The 19,535-nt window shown below is 36.4% G+C and overlaps 3 protein-coding genes across 4 annotated transcripts; all 3 read left to right on the top strand.

Moving 5' to 3' along the window:
• The first annotated feature begins 517 nt into the window (after window positions 1-517).
• LOC110754993 (calcium-binding protein KRP1) lies at window positions 518-1,198 on the top strand. The gene has a single exon (XM_021956133.2). It carries the CDS (start codon window positions 708-710, stop codon window positions 1,065-1,067), a length of 360 nt encoding a protein of 119 aa, XP_021811825.2. The 5' UTR covers window positions 518-707; the 3' UTR covers window positions 1,068-1,198.
• A 4,133-nt stretch (window positions 1,199-5,331) lies between these two features.
• LOC110754995 ((-)-alpha-pinene synthase-like) lies at window positions 5,332-7,847 on the top strand. The gene is made up of 7 exons (XM_021956134.2): window positions 5,332-5,527; window positions 5,761-6,040; window positions 6,133-6,505; window positions 6,611-6,829; window positions 6,928-7,066; window positions 7,155-7,403; window positions 7,479-7,847. The coding sequence occupies exons 1-7, from the start codon at window positions 5,387-5,389 to the stop codon at window positions 7,770-7,772; spliced, it is 1,695 nt and encodes a 564-aa protein (XP_021811826.2). The 5' UTR covers window positions 5,332-5,386; the 3' UTR covers window positions 7,773-7,847.
• A 6,537-nt stretch (window positions 7,848-14,384) lies between these two features.
• Window positions 14,385-17,839, top strand: LOC110754994 ((-)-alpha-pinene synthase-like). Of its 2 annotated transcripts, none has more exons than XM_088252728.1 (7): window positions 14,385-14,747; window positions 14,852-15,134; window positions 15,919-16,291; window positions 16,395-16,613; window positions 16,727-16,865; window positions 17,005-17,253; window positions 17,342-17,839. In XM_088252728.1, the coding sequence occupies exons 1-7, from the start codon at window positions 14,502-14,504 to the stop codon at window positions 17,636-17,638; spliced, it is 1,806 nt and encodes a 601-aa protein (XP_088108854.1). In that variant the 5' UTR covers window positions 14,385-14,501; the 3' UTR covers window positions 17,639-17,839. The 2 variants fall into 2 exon arrangements, with proteins under 2 accessions (XP_088108854.1, XP_088108855.1); XM_088252729.1 differs by having other exon boundaries at window positions 17,005-17,107; window positions 17,342-17,431.
• Window positions 17,840-19,535: the final 1,696 nt, after the last annotated feature.

The following is a 19,535-nucleotide window of genomic DNA, read 5'->3' as shown; positions in this document are numbered from 1 at the left end:
TTCCCCGTGGGGAATTTTGCTCAAACAAATTTTGACCCCAAAAAAAAAAAAAAAATTCCATTTTCCATTCTTTGATAAAAACTGACTTCCCTAATTATTGACAATTAATCTTTGGCTTTTGGAGAGTCGCCTCGCTGACAAGAGCCTAGTCAGTTGTCACAAACTTCTAGCAAACTTCCACACCACAAATAGCAACGGTATTACGTGTGAGAAAGAGAATGGAAGTTGTCCCAAATGGAAAATGCCTCCGGTCTTAAAATCCCATCTCTTTCCTTCCATAAAAGAAAAGAAAGGAAGAAAATGCAAGCACACCTTCCTAGTAAATGACACTTTTACCCCTGAGCATCTTTCTCTTGACCAAGCATTCTCCAACTCCAAGGCCATCACGCGGTCACGACTCACACTCACTACCCACGCCTATAATAATCCTTTCTTTCAAACATCCTTTGACGATTATACCCCTCACGACCTTCTCAGAAACCCAATGGCAGCTTCAGCAAGACAGACCGAGTGACTTCCCCCTTATCTGTCCCTGAGTTGTCTTCCATGGCCTCTCTTTCTTGGAAAACCCAACCCCCCTCTTCCCTTCCTTCCTTTATATACTCTTCCACATCTCTATTTCCCCAACCAACAAACATACCTTCTCTACCTCACACTCTCTCTCTCTCTCTCTCTCTCTCTCCTTCTTCTCAATTTACAGATTGTCAATGGCTTCTCAGCAGAACCCACAATCCAATTTCCAAGATTTGCTGCCCACCATGGCAGACAAGCTTGGTGGGGATGGTTTAATCGGAGAGCTCTGTAATGGGTTCAATTTGTTAATGGATTCTAACAAGGGGGTCATCACCTTTGAGAGCCTCAAGCGGAACTCTGCTCTGCTGGGCTTGCAGGATCTGAGCGATGATGATCTACGGTCCATGTTGGAGGAAGGCGATTTCGACGGTGATGGGGCTCTTAATCAGATGGAGTTCTGCGTTTTGATGTTTAGATTGAGTCCTGAGCTTATGGATGAGTCTCGGTTGTGGCTTGAGCAAGCTCTTCAACAAGAGTTGAAGCATTGTTATTGATTTTTGTTTTTCTCTCTTTCTTAAACTGATTTTATGTTCTGGGCTTTCTGTATTTTCCTTTTTGATGTTCCAATTGAATTGGTAAAAAAAAAAACATATACAGAAATGAAATTGACATTTGACACGCACAATTCCCCTTTGTTTCTCGTATTAATTTCCCTTCTGTATCTTTCTTTAGACTGAAGTCTCAAATCAGACCCAGAAAAAATAAAAAGTCTCAATGAATTGAATGTATATACCAGACCAGAGGAGAAACACTTACTGTTTTGCTAGAGAGCTTCCTAGAAATGCTGGAAGTCCTTGTCAGCTCTTTGAATATAGACTTCTCAAGAAAAAGAGAGTGGAGGCTGGTCATCTTTGGGAAGGTTCTGGAAGCCATAAGTGTGTGTGTTTTATTTATTATTATTTTTTTGGCAGCAATTATAACGAAAGAGTAGTAGAATAAAAACTTGGATTTTTGTTTTTGTTTTGGGTTGGGTCTCTATTTCAAGTGTCGGTGGCATGATGCTAGGCCAGCCCAAGTTATTTTAAATTGGACTTGTTCATACTTCAAGCTGCCCATGAAATAATTGTGTAGAGTGGCCCGGCCTGGTTCGTGGGACCATCCTTTGCAACTCTCCTAGAGGTGTAAATGGGTTGTGTTGGGTCGGTTTGGTCTGTTTGGATCAATTCGGTTCGTCTAGAGTCAGTTCATTTAATAAACGGACCATGTTGGGTCCGCCTATTTAGATAAATCATCAATTCTGGCCCAAGCTCACAGTTCGAGTCCACATGGGCTCTGGCCGTACTCGTATCGGGCCACTAAACGGGCCAATATGGGCCCATGCCAAATTAAACTTATGTATTGCATTTTTTTTGTAATTTTTTTACTACTTCATTTAAATCTCTTTTACACTTATGTATATACTAATAATATTTATTATTTGTTAAGAAAAAGAGGATAATAACTTTATTTAAAGTACATTTAAATAGAAAATTGATAGATTATTGTTTAAGTTTTAAAAATTGAAACTTGAAAACAAAATTATTATTTTGTATAGGGCTAACATCAAAAGACTCCCTAAAGAATTGGGTCATTTTTAATATGGGCCCCCAAGTTTCAATTTCATCAATTTACACCCGATGATTTTCAAATTTGACCAATTTAAGCATTTTGTTAAGTTGACCTTTTGGTCATACGTTGTGTGGTACTCAGATGCTATTTGGTTTTTATTTTACCATGCAATAATGATTTCATATTTTCGGTCTTTGTCACTCTTTTTTTCTTGGAAGATTCACTATTATATCCAATATAGGAGTCCAAATTATTAAAAAATCATATATGAAATAGGCTTTAGAAACACACTTAAAGTCCATTTACAACATAACAAAGAGGCTTTTAACTTCTTATAAATTACAAAATTGCTATCGATTTCTTAAAACAAGCCAAACCCAAAAACCTCATTTAAAAAAACCCAAAACACTTAATAGGGCATCAAAGTAATTTAATAATCAAAATTAAATTCAACATGGCAAACTCTCATTTTTTTGGTTTGTTTATAGAAGTTAAATGGTATATCTATATCATTAATGCTAAGAATGGGTATATAACTAAATATCTCTTTTATATATGACTAAATATCTCTTTTTTTTGTTGGTCAAATCTTTGGCACTCAGATGATAAGAGAAAATTGCTAGGATAAGTGTGTGGCTCGTGTAGCTTTCAGTACACTTGTGTTTCTAACCTAGCAGTGGCAGGCATGCAGGTCCAAAAAAGGAGACACATAGATATTTATCCAATTATTAACTTTGTCCTTTCAACAAAAAAGCAAATAGGTGTTGGAGGTGGTGGCTCGCTGGATCAAGAAGTGTTGGAGGCAGCGGCTGACAGGAAAGATGTGTGAGAGAGAAAGGAGACATGAGAGAGAGAGAGAGAGAAGATGCTGAGGGAAAGGAAGAAGACGGCTGGGGTTTCAAAATTTAAAGTGGTGGTGTTAGGGATCGGTCTGGTTCGGTTTATCAACGGTTTTGGATATCCAAAATTGCTTCGACAATCGAGAATATCAGTTCGGGCCAAAAAAACCGCCCTATAACCAACCGACACCGAAATGGTCGGTTTTTTAGTCCAAAAAACTGGGTCGGGTCGACTAGTTTGGTTTGTCGGGTGAAAATCCCAGCCCTACATATGGGGAGAGAGATATTGAGAGAAAATGAGGTGTTTCCAGTGGCAAGGAGGAGAGGGTTTGTCGTCGGCGGGGTGGGGTGGATGACCACTTTGGCTGAGTCAATGGGTAAGGATTGGTGCAGCTGAGGAAGGACGGGTGTGGGTGGGTGAGGATTGGTGCGGCTAAGGAGGGGGGTGGGTAGGGTTTTTTATGATTTAATTTAATTTATAATTATTTTATTTATTTATGTAGAGGTGGGATCCACTTACCACTCAATTTGTGGTAATGATCTATGTGTATGAAATTACAAAAACACCCCCCCATGTCATCAAAGTTAACAAACTTTGGATGGAGTTGATGGCAGGGGGCAAAGTGGGTCACCAAACCTCGGTCAAGGGGTGGACCAGGTTGAGTTTGGGGGACATAGTGGGGTTTGACCAAAGTTTCAAGGAAAATTGGTGTAATTAAGCTTATAAAATGTAGTCTCTTAAGAAAAAAGAGTAGAGACTTGTCAGCTTTAGAAAGGTTTTGGAAACCATAACTTCTTGCTTTTTTCTTTTTTTTTGCAATAATTATTGGTCATGTTTGGTGACTGGCATTGGATTGGATTATGAGGTAGAATTGAAAGGTCCGTTTGGTGAGTTGGATTATGTAGTTGGATAGGATTCATAATCCTAATCAAATGTTTGGTGTCCTAAAAATAACAAGGAATATTGGATTATGTCTAATCCTACTAGGCCAAATGTGATTATGAATCCTACCAAAAGGTTGGGATTACGTTGGATTGGATTATACTAAGTCATGTAATAGCAAATTTCAGTTAATCCAACCCCTTAATAATGTATAATACCAAACAAATTATTGAATTATTGTTATCATTTTCAATCCAATGTGTGATTGATGTGATATATCAAAACGTTTTCAGACAAAAAAAAAAGAAAAAAAAGAAATATCAAAACGTCCTCAGATGCTATTCTGTTTTTATTTTACCATGCAAAAATGATTTCATGATCCTGTCGGTTGTAACTTTGACACTGATCAGGATTTCATGTGTGTGGGGGCCTCTTACAAATTATAAAGAATCAAAAATTCAAACTCACAATACATACGAAAAATAGTATATATATATCACATATGTCAAGAATTATATTGCTTATTGGTTGCAATCATAATTGTCCTCAACAAAGAGATAGAAAAATACATTCTGAGCAAGAAAAATTGCAAGAGATAGACAAATAGTAGCGATATAGCAAATATCTTTAAAGCTTTTCCCCCCATTAAACCCAATAGAAAGAAAAAAAATCAAAATTTCACAAACTAAAAAAAAACCTTAGGTCCCTTCATGCATTCATATCATACATGAAAAAATATTTTATGTAAAAATATTGACTAAGTATGAAAAATAGTTTTTCGGAATAATCATTTTCTCAAGATAATTTTTGGCGGCTTTTATTCCTTACACATCAAATAAGAAAACTTGATTTTATGGGATTTTAGTATGAAGTATATATTGACTTAATGAGCCATCATTTTTAACCTAAATTGTATTTTGCACTAAAACCGATTTTTCATATTTTGATTTGGTAGGAATTTGATTTTCTAGTATTTTTATTTGAATCCAAATAGGGGGTACTTCCTTATTTACATTGTAAACTTAAGTAAATGGAGTAATATAAAAAATAAATTAAAGTAAAAGGAGAAAGAAATTTACTTAAATGTTGAAAATGGAAATAAGGTAATCTGTATACCTGGAGTGCACCACTACCAGCTGAGCAAATGGGAAATTTGAAGCACCTCATTATGCCTTCATAGGTCCTCCACAACACATGTGGGTACATATCAAAACGTAAAGTATTTGAAATAATATATATACAAATACATTACAGTATATTATTTTTAAAATATTAAAAAATTGAGTGGGGGCCGTGACCACACTGGTCCTAGTGTGGCTCCGTCCCTGACACTGATGATAAGAGAAATCTTGAAGGATAAGAGTGGGTGGTTTTTGTGGCTCTTATTATATATTAATTAATCTACTTTCTGATATGCAGTTTAATTGATTTTTTTTATTTGCGCTATAACTGAGCCTATATCCCGATCCTTGCCTATATATACACGATTGTATAAGCATTGTGATCTACACCGACTAAGCTTTCCCTACAAAAGAAAAAAAGCATGCAAACCATGTCTGTCCAAGTTGGTTCGTCAGCTGAATCACAAAATGCTAAGCCAGATGAAATTGCTCGTAGGACAGCAAATTTTCACCCAAGCATTTGGGGAGATCAGTTCATCAATTATGATGATTCACAAGACATGGTATGTAATGGATATCATGCGTGCACCTTATTTGCCTAAATATTATAAATCTTCTTTTGTGAATCTGATTCACATTGATGATGTTCGTTTGATTGTGTGGTTTAGATTATTAGTTTGGCAACAAAAGTCTCTCGCAAGAGAACACTACTCTTTCTCACCAACTATATGGACGTTATTTCAATTTTATAAAAACTTTTTCGACATGTTTTTACCCATTTAATTTGTTGCTGCAGATAACCCACGCTCATAAGCAAGGGCAGGTTGACGAACTGAAAGAAGTTGTGAGGAGGGAAGTATTCACAACTAGTGCAGGTGATCTTTCACATCAGCTCAAGCTAATCGATGCAATCCAGCGCCTTGGCATTGCATACCATTTCGAAAGAGAAATAGAAGAAGCATTGGAACGCATGCATACTACACTTCATGACAATGACAGTGATGATGATGGTGATCTATACAATGTTGCTCTTTGTTTTCGACTACTCAGACAACATGGACATAATGTTTCATGTGGTACGTTTATATAGAAATTAAGTGTGAGAGACTTTGGGCTACTATTATTCTAGTTCTTATCTTTTTGTCCATTTCTTGATCATCAAAACCAGATATATTCAACAAGTTCAAAGATGAAAATGGTAACTTCAAGGAAAGCTTAATTGCTGATGTGTCTGGCATGCTAAGCTTTTATGAAGCAACACATCTGAGGGTGCATGGAGAAGATATACTAGAAGAGGCTCTTGCTTTCACCACCACTCACCTTGAGTCTGCAACAACCCGTGTAAGCAATCCATTGGCTGCACAAATAACTCAAGCCTTAGAAAGACCTCTGAGAAAAAGTCTAGAGAGATTAGGTGCCAGGCGTTACATGTCAATCTACCAAGACGAAGCTTCACATAATGAGTGCTTGTTGAAACTTGCAAAGTTAGATTTCAATCTTGTTCAGCTTTTACACAAAAAGGAGCTACAAGAGATTACTAGGTAATATAATGAATTCTCTCTTTTAATTATATCTGTGTGCATGACATGAGGGATCTACTTGCAAAGTTCAATTTGGGAGTAATATATTTACATATAAATGTTTAGGTGGTGGAGAGCACTAGACTTTGAAAGGAAGCTGCCATTTGCAAGAGATAGGATGGTGGAGTTGTACTTTTGGATAGTGGGAGTGTATTTTGAGCCTCAGTATTCTGTGGGGAGAAAAATTATGACGAAAGTGAGTGTCTTGCTAACGATATTGGATGATATCTACGATGCATTTGGCACATTTGAAGAACTAGTGGTCTTTACTGAAGCAATTGACAGGTTAATTAATTTGAAACAAACAATTAATTCTTGCTTTTTTCTTGGAGAATATCTCATTTAATTTATTTCAACACTCCTACTTTAATTATATGTTTCAGGTGGGATCTCAATTGCAGTAATGAACTCCCAAACTACATGAAAATATTTTACCATGCACTCTTGAATCTTTTCAATGAAATTGAGGTGGAGATGGTCAAGGAAGGAAGATCAGACCGAGTTCCTTATGCAATACAAGCTGTATGTAAAACATGATATACGCACAACTTAATTAGCTTTCAAAATATACACTAGTTTTGTTCTTGCTCAATATATATATATGGTGCAGATGAAAGATCAAGCTCGATCCTATTTTGACGAGGCGCGATGGCTCCACGAAGGACGAATTCCAAGCATGGAGGAGTATATGAGTGTTGCAACGGTTTCTATAAGTTACACCTTCCTTACAACCATCTCTTTACTTGGCATGGGAGATATTGTAACAAAGGAGTCATTTGAGTGGTTGCTCAATGACCCCAAAATTGTCAGAGCTACAAACACCATTTTCAGGCTCATGGATGATATTGTTTCGACCAACGTAAGTACAAATTATAGTAATTACGTACACGCATATGATCCGAAAAGACATTAATTTTGGATTTTATTTTTTCAGTTTGAAAAAGAAAGAGGGCATGCTGCTTCTAGTGTCGATTGCTATATGAAGCAATATGGGGTGTCAGAGCAAGAGACAGTTGATGTTTTTAAGAAACAGATTATGGATTTGTGGAAGGACATAAACGAGGAGTTTCTCAGACCAACTGCTGTGCCGATGCCTGTACTTAAGCGGGTTCTGAATTTAACACGAGTGGCTGATCTTCTTTACAAGGGGGAAGATGGCTTCACACATGTTGGGAAGGTCACAAGAGATAGTGTTGCTTCAGTGTGTATCAATCCTGTGCCGCTATGAGTTGGATAAGATGAAACTTGAGTGTAAGGTCCTTTGTTGTGCTGTTGTCCAAGTGTTTGATTTGATTTAGTCTTGTTTAGGGGATCTTGGGGTCGCCAAGTTTGTTTGAACTTTGAAATAATGTGTATTGTTTTCAAAAACTGAAAACTGAAAACTTGTTTGGTAACTGATCACAGTTTTCAATTATCAATTTTATTTTTTTGCTTTATTTTATTACTGCTATTTTTGTATTTTTTTATATGAAGTCCAATTCAAACAATCTAGAATACAGGAAATGATCAATGCATTGGGAGAGGCCACCTTCGATAAATATATCACATGGTTGTATACATAGTTCTACATATGAGTGAACACCACTCTCAATCGTACGTACATGAAAAAACAGTAAAATCCGAGAGGCGGTGAGATCCGAGAGAAACAAAGTAAAAATCAAAGAGAATACATAAATTTTCATACCTTAACTAAGCGAGGGAGATCTGAGCAGGGAAGGAGACGGAGGCAGAGCGAGAGGGCAGAGAGAAGAAGGTGAGAGAGCAGAGAGAGAGAGAGCGATTGACGGATGGAGCAGCGAGTGACAGAGACGGAGAAGAGAGCGAGAGTGTCGCGTGAAATAAAAAGAAAGTGAAAAAGTGAGAAACGAGAATCTGAAATCTATTTTTGGTAGATTTTGAAATTAAGCCTGATTTTGAAATGAGTTTTCACTTTTTTTAAATCTGAAAATTGAAATTAGTTATCAAACATGTTTTCAGTTTTCAGTATTTAAAAAAAACAAACAAAAAGATGTGAAAATGAAATGATTATTAAACAGCCCCTAAGTTATTATTATTGGATTGAGAAACTGTCAATACAAAACCGTATCTAAATGTCAATAGCATCTCCAACCTGTGATAGAGGAGCTGAGATCTTCTGTACCCAATTTCTCTGTCCCTTATATATTTGAGTGACATGTATCCCAACCATATTTTTCAGTTCCTGTTTTTGCCCTTTGTTAATTAAAAAAACTGATCTGGCTGAATGTTCCCCTCCTCCTCCATGATTCCCCGTCCCCCATCGTCCCTCCCTTACCAATGGCAGACCTCCAAAACCATCCCCATCTCATATTCTAGCCCATCCCTTTCAGTCTCTTTTTTTAATTTTCAAACACAAACAACAAAGGAAACTAACCCCAGCTCTATGAACCATGGAATTATAGCAAAAATCAGCCAATACTGCCACGTTTTGCATCTTTCCAGTTTCTATGTCTACCCACAAACCAAACCCTCGAAGAAAATAAACAAGAACACACCTCTCGCTCTTTCTCATGGCTCAATTTCGCTCTCTACAAGTTGAGTGCTGAGCACACTGCCAAATACTTCATTGGACTATTTCGACTGTTGAAATGTCCACTTTGGATTATTTTTTCAGCCAATTTAACATTCGTATTAAATTTATTCTCCAATTTTGCCCTTACCGTTAGCTTTTCCGCAATTCCATCCAGATGCTCGTGAGAAACACCACGTGAATGGCACATGAGCCGTCTGTTGAGGGTAATCTCGTCCTGAGTTCACGGTCTGAGCTCATATGGGCTCGAGCCACGAAACGGGCCGATATGGGCCCACACCAAATTTGACTCACGTATTGCATTTTTTTTGTAATTTTTTTTATTACTTCATTTAAATCTCTTTTATAATTATGCATATACTAATAATATTTATTAGTTGATAAGAAAAAGAGGTCAATAATTTTATTTAAAGTACATTTAAATAGAAAATGGCTAGATTATTGTTTGAGTTTTAACAATTGAAACTTGAAAAACAAAATCATTATGTTATATATAAAGAAAACATTAAATTTTAATATATATTCTTAAAAAAAAAAAAAAAGACTCGAATTTAAGATATAAATGTAATAATATTATGTATTATTTTTCTCTAAAACAAGTATAATTTAATAATAGGCTTTAAATGGGTCGGTCTATTGAATTTTGGGCCAATATGGGCTGACTCAGCCCATTGAACTTATTTACCTCGTTCCGACACGACCTAAAGATACGGGCCTGCCCGGTCCGTATGACACCTCTAATCTCTCCCTCCATCTCTTTGATAAAACAAAATAGAAAACAAAAAAAGAACCTTGTTCCTAAATGAGATATTTAGTCATATACCCATTCTTAGCATAAAAAATATAAATAAACCCTACACCATTTAATTTATATAAACAAACCCAAAAAAATCAGCTGTCTCTATTTAATTTAATTTTGATTATTAAGTTACTTTGATGCCCCATTGAGTGTTTTGGGTTTGGACTTGTTTTAAGAAATCGATGACAGTTTTGTAATTTATAAGAAGTTAAAAGCCTCTTTTTGTTATGTTGTAAATGAGCTTTAGGTGTGTTTATAAAGTCCATTTCATATAGGATATTTTTATAATTTGGGTCCTTATTTTGGGTATAATAGTGAATCTCCATTCATAAATTCCCTTGAATTGGACAAATAACAAACAAAAAGTTTAAGCTTAAAAAAAAAAAGAGACACATCTCAGAAAAGAGAGAGACCTGAGGATGAGGTTGAGGAGGAAAATATTTGCATTGTTGAACGTGGGGAATATTTCCTGACTTGGGTGATTTTTTGAAGAAATGAGGTATGAATTAAGACTTATTAGACGGTCAAATCATTAAAATGAAATGCGGAATGACTTTATGAAAGAGACTTAACTAAGTTTATTTGAGATTATGTGTATATATTCAGACCAAAAAAAGATATAACAAATCGTGTGCATTTCAGTAACCTAGCAGTGGCAGGCATGCAGATCCAAAGAAGGAGACAGTATAGATATTTATCCAATTATTAACTTTGTCCTTTTTCAAAAAAGAAAAAAGCAAAATAGTAATTAATGTGTTCTAGCTAGCTACAAATTAATACATCTATAATCTATTATATCTCATCACTAACTTGTCCCTTTCAACAACAAAAAATGGCTACAATAATAATAATAATAATAATTCCTACATCCAACAGAGGTATGATCACGAGAAGAAAGACGGAGAGAAAAGAACAAAAAACATGTTATATGTAAAACATGTTATATATGGAAGGTTTACAACGTAGAAAGAATACTGGGACCAAAGCACACCCTACTCACTATATATCAACGCATGTGACAATCAAAGTAGGCCTCGAATGATTTAAAAAAAAATAAAAATAAATAAATAAATAAAAACTCTCACATTAGTACACTATCGTTTGTATCAACAAAAAAGAAAAAACCTCCACTACTTATATTTTCTAAAAGTTTCCTCGTCTTATTATTTCATACCTAATATTCTTCTGTTTACTAAAGTTTTTCTGTAATTTATTAGATTACTTATTCCTTTTGTAGGATTTAAATTTTTACTTATAAGTTTTTTTGACTTTGTATGAAGAAATTTTTTAAGTTTGTATAGAAAGATAAATGAGAAAAAAAAACTTATAATTTTTCTTCATATATTATATTAGTTTCTCTAGTTTCACATTATTAATATAAGTTTTTTTATGTTTTTATTTAACTTTTTGTCAAAATAAATTATGACCCAGATAATTATATATGTAATATACATCATATATTTGTCTTTCTCATATATATATATATTGTTTAAATGGAGGTTTCTTTTTGTGTGATCAAGAATGGAGGTTTAGTCTAGCAATAAAAAATAGAGCACTGCACACCAAAAAAAGAAGAAGAAAAGAAGAGAGCTTGCAATGGGTAGTATTGTGTGAGGTTGATGTCGTGTCAGGATTATATACGTGTCAAGAATGCTCAACTTAAACTCAACCTGTTAATTTCTTGTGTGGGTTTCAGGTTGTATCGAGTTGACCCGCTAAGTGGTAGCAAATAAAAAACAAAAACAAAAAAATCCTAAATTTTGATAATTTAATCAAGTAATTGCATTTTTTTATTTTTTTATATATAAAAATAGTGGTTGCATTTTGCCTCTCTCTATGTATGAAGATTGAGAGAGAGAAATAAAAGAAATTTTAAAAAAATGAAAAAAATGAAGAAGAAACAAAGAAATGGGTTGGCGGGTTAGCGGGTTACACGAGTATTTTAACGGGTTGACGAGTTGACTCGTTTAATAAACGAGTTATATAGGTATTTTAATGGGTTAGCGGGTTGACCCAAAACCCAACTGTTTATAAACGGGTTAGTGATGAGTTGATCCGAAAATTTAATCGTACGAATTGACCCGATAATTTTTCATGCGAATTTTGAATCATGTATTGGGTCGTATTGAAAATTGCCACCCAATGATGTGCCGACGTGAACATAATTTCTTTTGGGCCTTTTGTTTCTCTCTCTTGCTATTCTTGCCACGAGAGGTTGCCATTGCCAAGGTCTAAAATATCGGTGATATCGGAAATATCGGTAAGCCAAAAACACGGAAATTTCGATGGAAATATCGGGATATTATCGATATCGATAAAAATTAAATAAAAACCACGGAAATTGTAAGAAAAACTTGAAAATTTTTATTGAAACTTTGCAGGATGTTTATTTAGTCAATTATCTATTAGTTTATCATAAAAAAAATTGGAAGGAAATACATTGCATGATGGATTTAACTGATTTAAGTTGATTATATAGCGAGCTGGCAAACACTGTGAGTGTAGAAAATATGTAGTAATTAATGAAAAAAGATTAAACACACCATAATCATTTATATATAATGAATTAGTACAATATTTTACACTTTATACATTGCATGGTAAGATACATGAGTGACTTAGTACGAAGCTAAGTTGGATAAGGCACTGGACTGTTCTCACAAAGGCAGGGGTTTGAATCCCTCCATGCGCAACTTGACCTAGGAAAATAATAGTAATGATAGTAGAAGAAACCAACCTCTCTTTTCGTCCCAAAAATAAAATAAAAACCAACCTCCCTTTAATTGTTTTAAATTTTTAAATTTTTAATTTGCCCCTAAGTATGGTCCCTTTCCCCAAAACGACGAGGGTGACTTGAAGTATTTACATAAAATAATTTTTAAAAAAAAGAAAAGAAAAAAAAAGGTTTTCCAATGCGAATCTTTGTTTGTGAGGCTATCTCACCAAATGGTGATTCCATCAGTCACTCAGTCAAGAAGATATCAAGACGTAAGGCCATTTCCAGCCATGGGCTATATCCCAAATATAGCCCTAAAATAATGCAAAATCCATCTCCAGCCATGGGCTAAATAAAATTTTGGCCAAATTTGGAGGGCCACATTTGGCCCTTTAGCCCTCCAACCAGGCCACATATAGCCCACCTTTAGTCTAGGCCAAATTTTTGTGGGCCCATGCATTTGCTTTTTAAAAGCCAAAAGTAAAGTAAGTTAATGTCATAGGTGGATATATATAATAAAATATGAAGAATCCTAAAATATAGCACTGCATGGCTGGAGATGGAAAAATTTAGCCCTAAACTATTCTTTAAAAAGTTAATATTTTGAAGGGCTAAATTTTTAGCCCTGGACTACATTTGGCCATATGACTGGAGATGGCCTAATTAAGCCCAAAAACAAGAACCTGATTCAAAAACAACATCTCATGTAACATAAAAAGTCGATGGGCTGAGAAATAGCCAACTACCCTCATTAATTTTGCGCAATCACAGTAAGATAGATATTTTTAAGCGATCTTATCCCAAAACGCTCTCCCTCCCTCCACTGTCGCTTTGCGCTTGTGCTTACTCAACACACGCCTTCTCTGCAACTCTCCCATGGCTGCCACCACCACCAAGCCCTCCCCTCTCTCTTCCTCTCTCTCCAAACCCACACCCCTCCCTCTAACCCACAAAAACTCTCCTTCTTTCTCCCCCAAAAACCCCCCTAAACCCTCTTTCCCTCTCAAAACCTCCTCTCTCTCACATACCCACAAAGCTTCCTCCTTCACCCTCCGCTCCAAAAACCCAATTTCCGAGTTTTTCCCAGCAAACAAACAAAACCCAGATGGCGATGGGGTCGTGGGCATAATCTCAAGAGTATCGATATTATCGATAATCTCGATAATATCGAGATATTAAAACGGTTTGTGTGTTGACGTTGCTCGATAATATCGGGATCGACATATCGGCGATATTTTCGGCGACAATTTCAATATTTGGACGAAAAATGTTTGGGTTATTCCCAGAATATCGATGGGCAAAAAAAACGATATTATCGCCGATATTTTGGCGTTAATATCGATTTTTTAGACACTGGCCATTGCCAAGGTAACTTAGCGTACTTTTTCAAAACCTGCTAAAAGTCATATATTCAAAGTGATTCAACGGTCCTGAATTTAGCTGTATCGATACAGTGGGAGCACTATAGAATTTCTGTTCATGTTTTCGATGTAACTTTGACACTGTGATGATAAAGACAAATCTTGCGAGAGTGCATCTGGTTTTTGTGGCTGCTATTAAGTAGTACGCATGTGTGCAATTTTTTCCTTTGTCCTTTCACCCAAAAAACAAATACTAATCGCTTTCTTTCAAATACTACAAATTAATACATGTGCTGTATCATTAAATGGTCACGAGGAGAAAAACAAAGAGAAAATGTCGTATATGAAAGCTTTATTTATGTAAGAACATGTCAATCATGCTCCTATAGGTACGGTTTACTCTGTACAAATAATACTATTTTTTTTCATCAATTTTTTTTGGTCTGATGTCATCATGGGTTCGTGACGTATAGGTCATAATAAACACTCCTATAATAAGATCAACGCCAACACGGTGGTTCGAACATTCAACTATGTCGCCAAACTTCACCTCTAGCTTTGCACTCTATCCCTCCCCTTGTCCAAGCTTGCCTCTACCACCCAACCTTCAATGTTTCTATAAACCAAAAAGAAAACAATCCGTATCATCTATCCGAGCTGGTCCAGAAGTAGTAAGTCATCCTCAAATTGCCGAGCCTCAAATTGCTCGGCCCACGGCAAACTATCACCCAAACATTTGGGGAGATCGGTTCATCAACTATGAGTATTCCGATGACAATGTAGTGACATTTTCATTATTTTTTTTTATTGTTTTTTGTAAACCAAAAATGTTCAAATGGTTTTGCTGATGATGATTTAATTAAGTATTTGTTGATGATGGCAGATAACTCATGCCCATTACCAGAAGCAGGTTGACGAACTGAAAGAAATAGTGAGGAGGGAAGTGTTCACAAATCTTAAAGCTGGAGGTGATGGTTTTGCACATCAACTCAAGTTAATTGATGCAATCCAGCGTCTTGGCGTGGCATACCATTTTGAAAGAGAGATCGAAGAAGCACTGGAACGCATACATGGTACAACCTATCATGACAATTATGATGGTGATCTGCACAGTGTTGCTCTTGGCTTTCGGCTACTAAGGCAGCATGGATATAATGTTTCATGTGGTAGGTATATCCCAAGATTAATGTACATGTGGAGAGAGTGAAATAAACCTAAAACCTAAGTGTCATAACGGACTCCTCTAGAAAATATCACTTTAAAATGTGATAAAAGTGAGAATCTACAGACACATTCGTCCACACTACATAGATAATTTGTAAATATATAAAGTTATCCTCTTGACAAAACAAAGGGCGCATCGAGCGAATATTACTTTGACTCAATTTTCTTTTGTTTTGACCCCACTAATTGAAATGGCTGATTTCTTAGGGTGTAGAATGACTATTCTAAACTTTGACTCTAGACAGGTTAAATTAGATTTGCGGGTTTAAGTCTCAGGTTTTGGGTTGTCTAAAAGGTCTTTCTATATCAATAACTAACCATGTTGATAAATGCATAAAAGTTTAAGAAAATTGAGTAAAAGTGAGGTTTTCTCAGCGCGTCATTTCTTTAAAGAACACAGAGCGTCTTGCATAGAAAATCACACACACACACATATATATATATATATATATATAATATACAGAAATTCTCTTATGCGGACATCCGGACGTTATTATCGTGCGGACGCAGTGTATTTTGTACTACCCCTCTCTGTTTTCCTGCCTGTTTACAATAGGATCCGCACGATAATAACGTGCGGACATCCGGATAAGAGAATAACTGTATATATATATATATATATATGTTTGAACACTTTTTTGACAATCAAACAGGTAATTATATATGTACATATATGGGTGTTTTGTACAATTTTTTATTTTTTATTTATTTTTGACAATCAAGCAGATATATTCAACCAGTTCAAAGATGCAAACGGTAACTTCAAGGAAAGCTTGACTGCCAATGTGTTTGGCATGCTAAGCTTGTATGAAGCAACACATCTAAGGGTGCATGGAGAAGATATACTAGAAGAGGCTCTTGTTTTCACCACCGCTCACCTTGAGTCCAAAATAACCCATATAAGGTATTCACTGGCAGCACAAATAAGTCAAGCCTTGGCGAGACCTCTGCTAAAATGTCTAGAGAGGTTAGGTGCCAGGAATTACATGTCAATCTACCAAGACGAAGCTTCACATAATGAAACTCTACTAAAACTTGCAAAGTTAGATTTCAATCTTGTTCAGTCTTTGCACAAAAAGGAGCTCAGTGAGATTACTAGGTAAGTCTCTCTTTTAATTGTAAATGTGAGCATAAAAGATCTAGTTTGCACAGTGCAAAATGCATACTAATTATTAGTATCAGGGAATTATATACATGTTTAGGTGGTGGAAAGTAGTCGACTTTGAAAGGAAGCTGCCTTTTGCAAGAAATAGGGTAGTGGAATCGTACTTTTGTACAATGGCAGTATATTTTGAACCGCAATACTCTGCCGCAAGAAAAATTCTAGGCAAAGCCATTGTCCTGTTTATAGTGATGGATGATATATACGATGAATTTGGTACATTCGAAGAACTCGAGATCCTTACGGACGCAATTAGGAGGTTTGAAATAATCATAGTTCCTTCTTTTTATTATGTAAAGATATTTTTTTCTCCTTTTTGTTTTGCTGAACTAAAATTGATACGCTTAATGATTAAGTTTAACTAATTTTCAGGTGGGATGTCAATTGCATGGATGAACTGCCAGACTATATGCAAATATTTTTTCATACACTGTTGAATCTTTTCAATGAAATTGAGGAAGAGATGGTGAAGGAAGGAAATTCATGTAGAGTTCACTACGCAAAAGAAGCTGTATGTAGATTCATAGTTAGCATAGCTTTGACCTTCAATACATTGTATATATCAGGGACTTGATTTTTTGAATTTTTTTCTGCTCGAACTATATCTTTATATTTACGTTTAATCACTCGTTTAGCATATGGAAATGCAGTGGAAAGCTACAGCCCGCGCTTTCTTTGATGAGGCCAGATGGTTACACGAAGGATGCATCCCATGCATGGAGGAGTATATGCATGTTGCAACAGCTTCTGTTGGTAACAACTTACTTTCAACTATATCTTTACTTGGCATGGGAGATGTTGTAACGAAAGAGGCATTTGAGTGGTTGTTTAATAACCCTAAAATTCTCAGAGCTTCGAATTTCATTTTTAGGCTTAAGAATGACATTGCCGGCTGCAAGGTATACAATTTTCTTTATCACACGCTGAATAAGATTAATATTAAACAAGATCAATTAACTAAATGCTTTGGATTCTATATTTTTGCAGTCTGAGAAGGAGAGAGGGCATGAGGCTTCGAGTGTTGATTGCTACATGAAGCAACATGGAGTCTCAGAGCAAGAGGCACTTGATGTTTTCAACAAACAAGTTGTGGATTTGTGGAAGGATATAAACGAGGACCTCCTTATAAGGCCAAATGCTGTGCCAAGGCCTGTCCTCATGCGCGTTCTCAATTTAACAAGAGTTGTGGATCTGGTTTACGAAAAGGGAGATGGCTTCACACATGTTGGAAAACTTATGAAAGATATTGTCACTTCACTTTTTCTTGATCCGGTTCCACTTTAAGTTGGATTCTTTGTGATCTTTGTAATTTATGGGTAGCTCAATAATCACAAAAAATGCAAGGGGCTTGTATAACTCAAGTAATTAAGAGCATTTACTCATGTATTTCCTAGGTTTGATTCCTCATTTCCCCCAAAGAAAATGTCATTTGCTTATTCCAGATCACTAAAGTTCAAACGCTCATGTTTGGGCCACCAAGATTTAAGTTGAAGAACATCTGAATTTTCAACTAACTTGTTTCAAGTCTGACCAACCCTAATTAGACCCATTAAGACGTCGTTTTTTTTTTGACGTGGTGTTAATTTAAAATACTCTTATCTATAAGAATGAAAATAAGTTATTTTTTGGACGTGGTGTGTAACATCCCACATCGACCAACGGAGAGGGGGTGATGTGCCTTATATGTACATGTCCACCTCCATCTATCACGAGGCCTTTTGGGAGCTCACTGGCTTCGGATTCCATGGGAACTCCGAAGTTAAGCAAGTTTGGGCTAGAGCAATCCTAGGATGGGTGACCCACTGGGAAGTTGCTCGTGAGTTCCCAGAAACAAAATCGTGAGAGAGAGGGAGGCCCAAAACGGACAATATCGTGCTACGGCGGAGCTGATCCGAGATGTGACATAATGGTATTAGAGCCACTCTGCCGTGTGGTGTGAGTGTATCGATGAGGACGTCGGGCCCCTAAGGTGGGTGGATTGTAACGAGTTTGGTTTACCTGTTACCAAAGTTCCTGTGCCCCCATGTTTCCCTGCTAGTTTCGTGACATGTGGCAAGCCACTTAACACCACTTAACTTTGTTAACTTTTTGCTTCTTTTTACTGTTTGCTTTTTTGTTTTTTCTCCCTGTTCTACCTTTCTCTCTTCTCTGGTTTCCCTCTCCCCCTCTCTCCTTCGTCTCCCCTCCTCTCCTTCCTTTTTTGTTCTCTTTTCCAGATCTCCACCTCCACGTTTTTTCTTTCTCTGTTTTTTTTATTTGCTTTTGCTTTCTTTTCCATATTCTTCCACAAATGTAAAAAGGGAATATTGTTCCCCCCAACTAGTCAATATGCCTAGTACGACGACAACGAAGATGCATAAGACAACTAAACATGAAAATCACAAGCTTTATAGCCCATTATTGGTTTTAACTCCCAAACTAGGACCTTTTGATCAATTTCTTTTCACACAATTTACTCAATCTCTCCTTTTCTTCCTGGCACTTATTTCCTTCTCTCTTTAAAGCTAATGCCTTCCTCTTAAAAGCCAGGATTTCTTGCCGAATGGCACTTTGGTTGCTCTGGGAAGCAGGTTCCTGAATCGAATTTGCTTCATCAGCATCTCTCTTCTTATTGACCAGAACTGTATCTTCCGCTTTATGAATTTTAGCATTATCTTGGCTAGCCAGATCTTCATTTGAAAAAGTCAGGGATCCCAACTGGATGGGAGGGCTGGCAGCAAAGGAACCGACAGATTCAAATTTTAGGCTATCATCTTGTTTTTCCACGGGCCTTTGTGAACTTATCCAGTCATCCCCTGTCAACAAATCAACGAAGTTCCCAGATTGGACAGGTGGAGACATCTGACTAAAGCCTCCGGCAACTCTCTGGTTGTCTGCTGGAGAACGAGTTTTACCCGAAGCACCCAATTCCACTGGCAATGGTTGGTTTTCTTTAGCAAACTGTGAGGTTGGGAGAACGGAAACATTAGGATTCCTTATAGGAGGATTAGCTGCATGACTTCTTACACTTCCTGAACCCACTGACAACTTAACTACTTCGTCAATTGGACCCACTGCTGTCTGGGTAGACCTTCTCACTTCCATATCATTCTTCAAATTCCTCTCCTTTTCAGTGTTAATTAGTAATCCAAAACTCTCGAGATTCTCTTCCTTTGGATCATCATGCAGACGCACATCCTTT

This window comes from Prunus avium, chromosome 4, assembly GCF_965620075.1.
Source record: "Prunus avium chromosome 4, drPruAviu1.hap1.1, whole genome shotgun sequence".
Classification (NCBI taxonomy): Eukaryota; Viridiplantae; Streptophyta; class Magnoliopsida; order Rosales; family Rosaceae; genus Prunus; species Prunus avium.
Note: the sequence above shows the minus strand (reverse complement) of the source record. Positions and strands in the feature narration are given on the sequence as shown.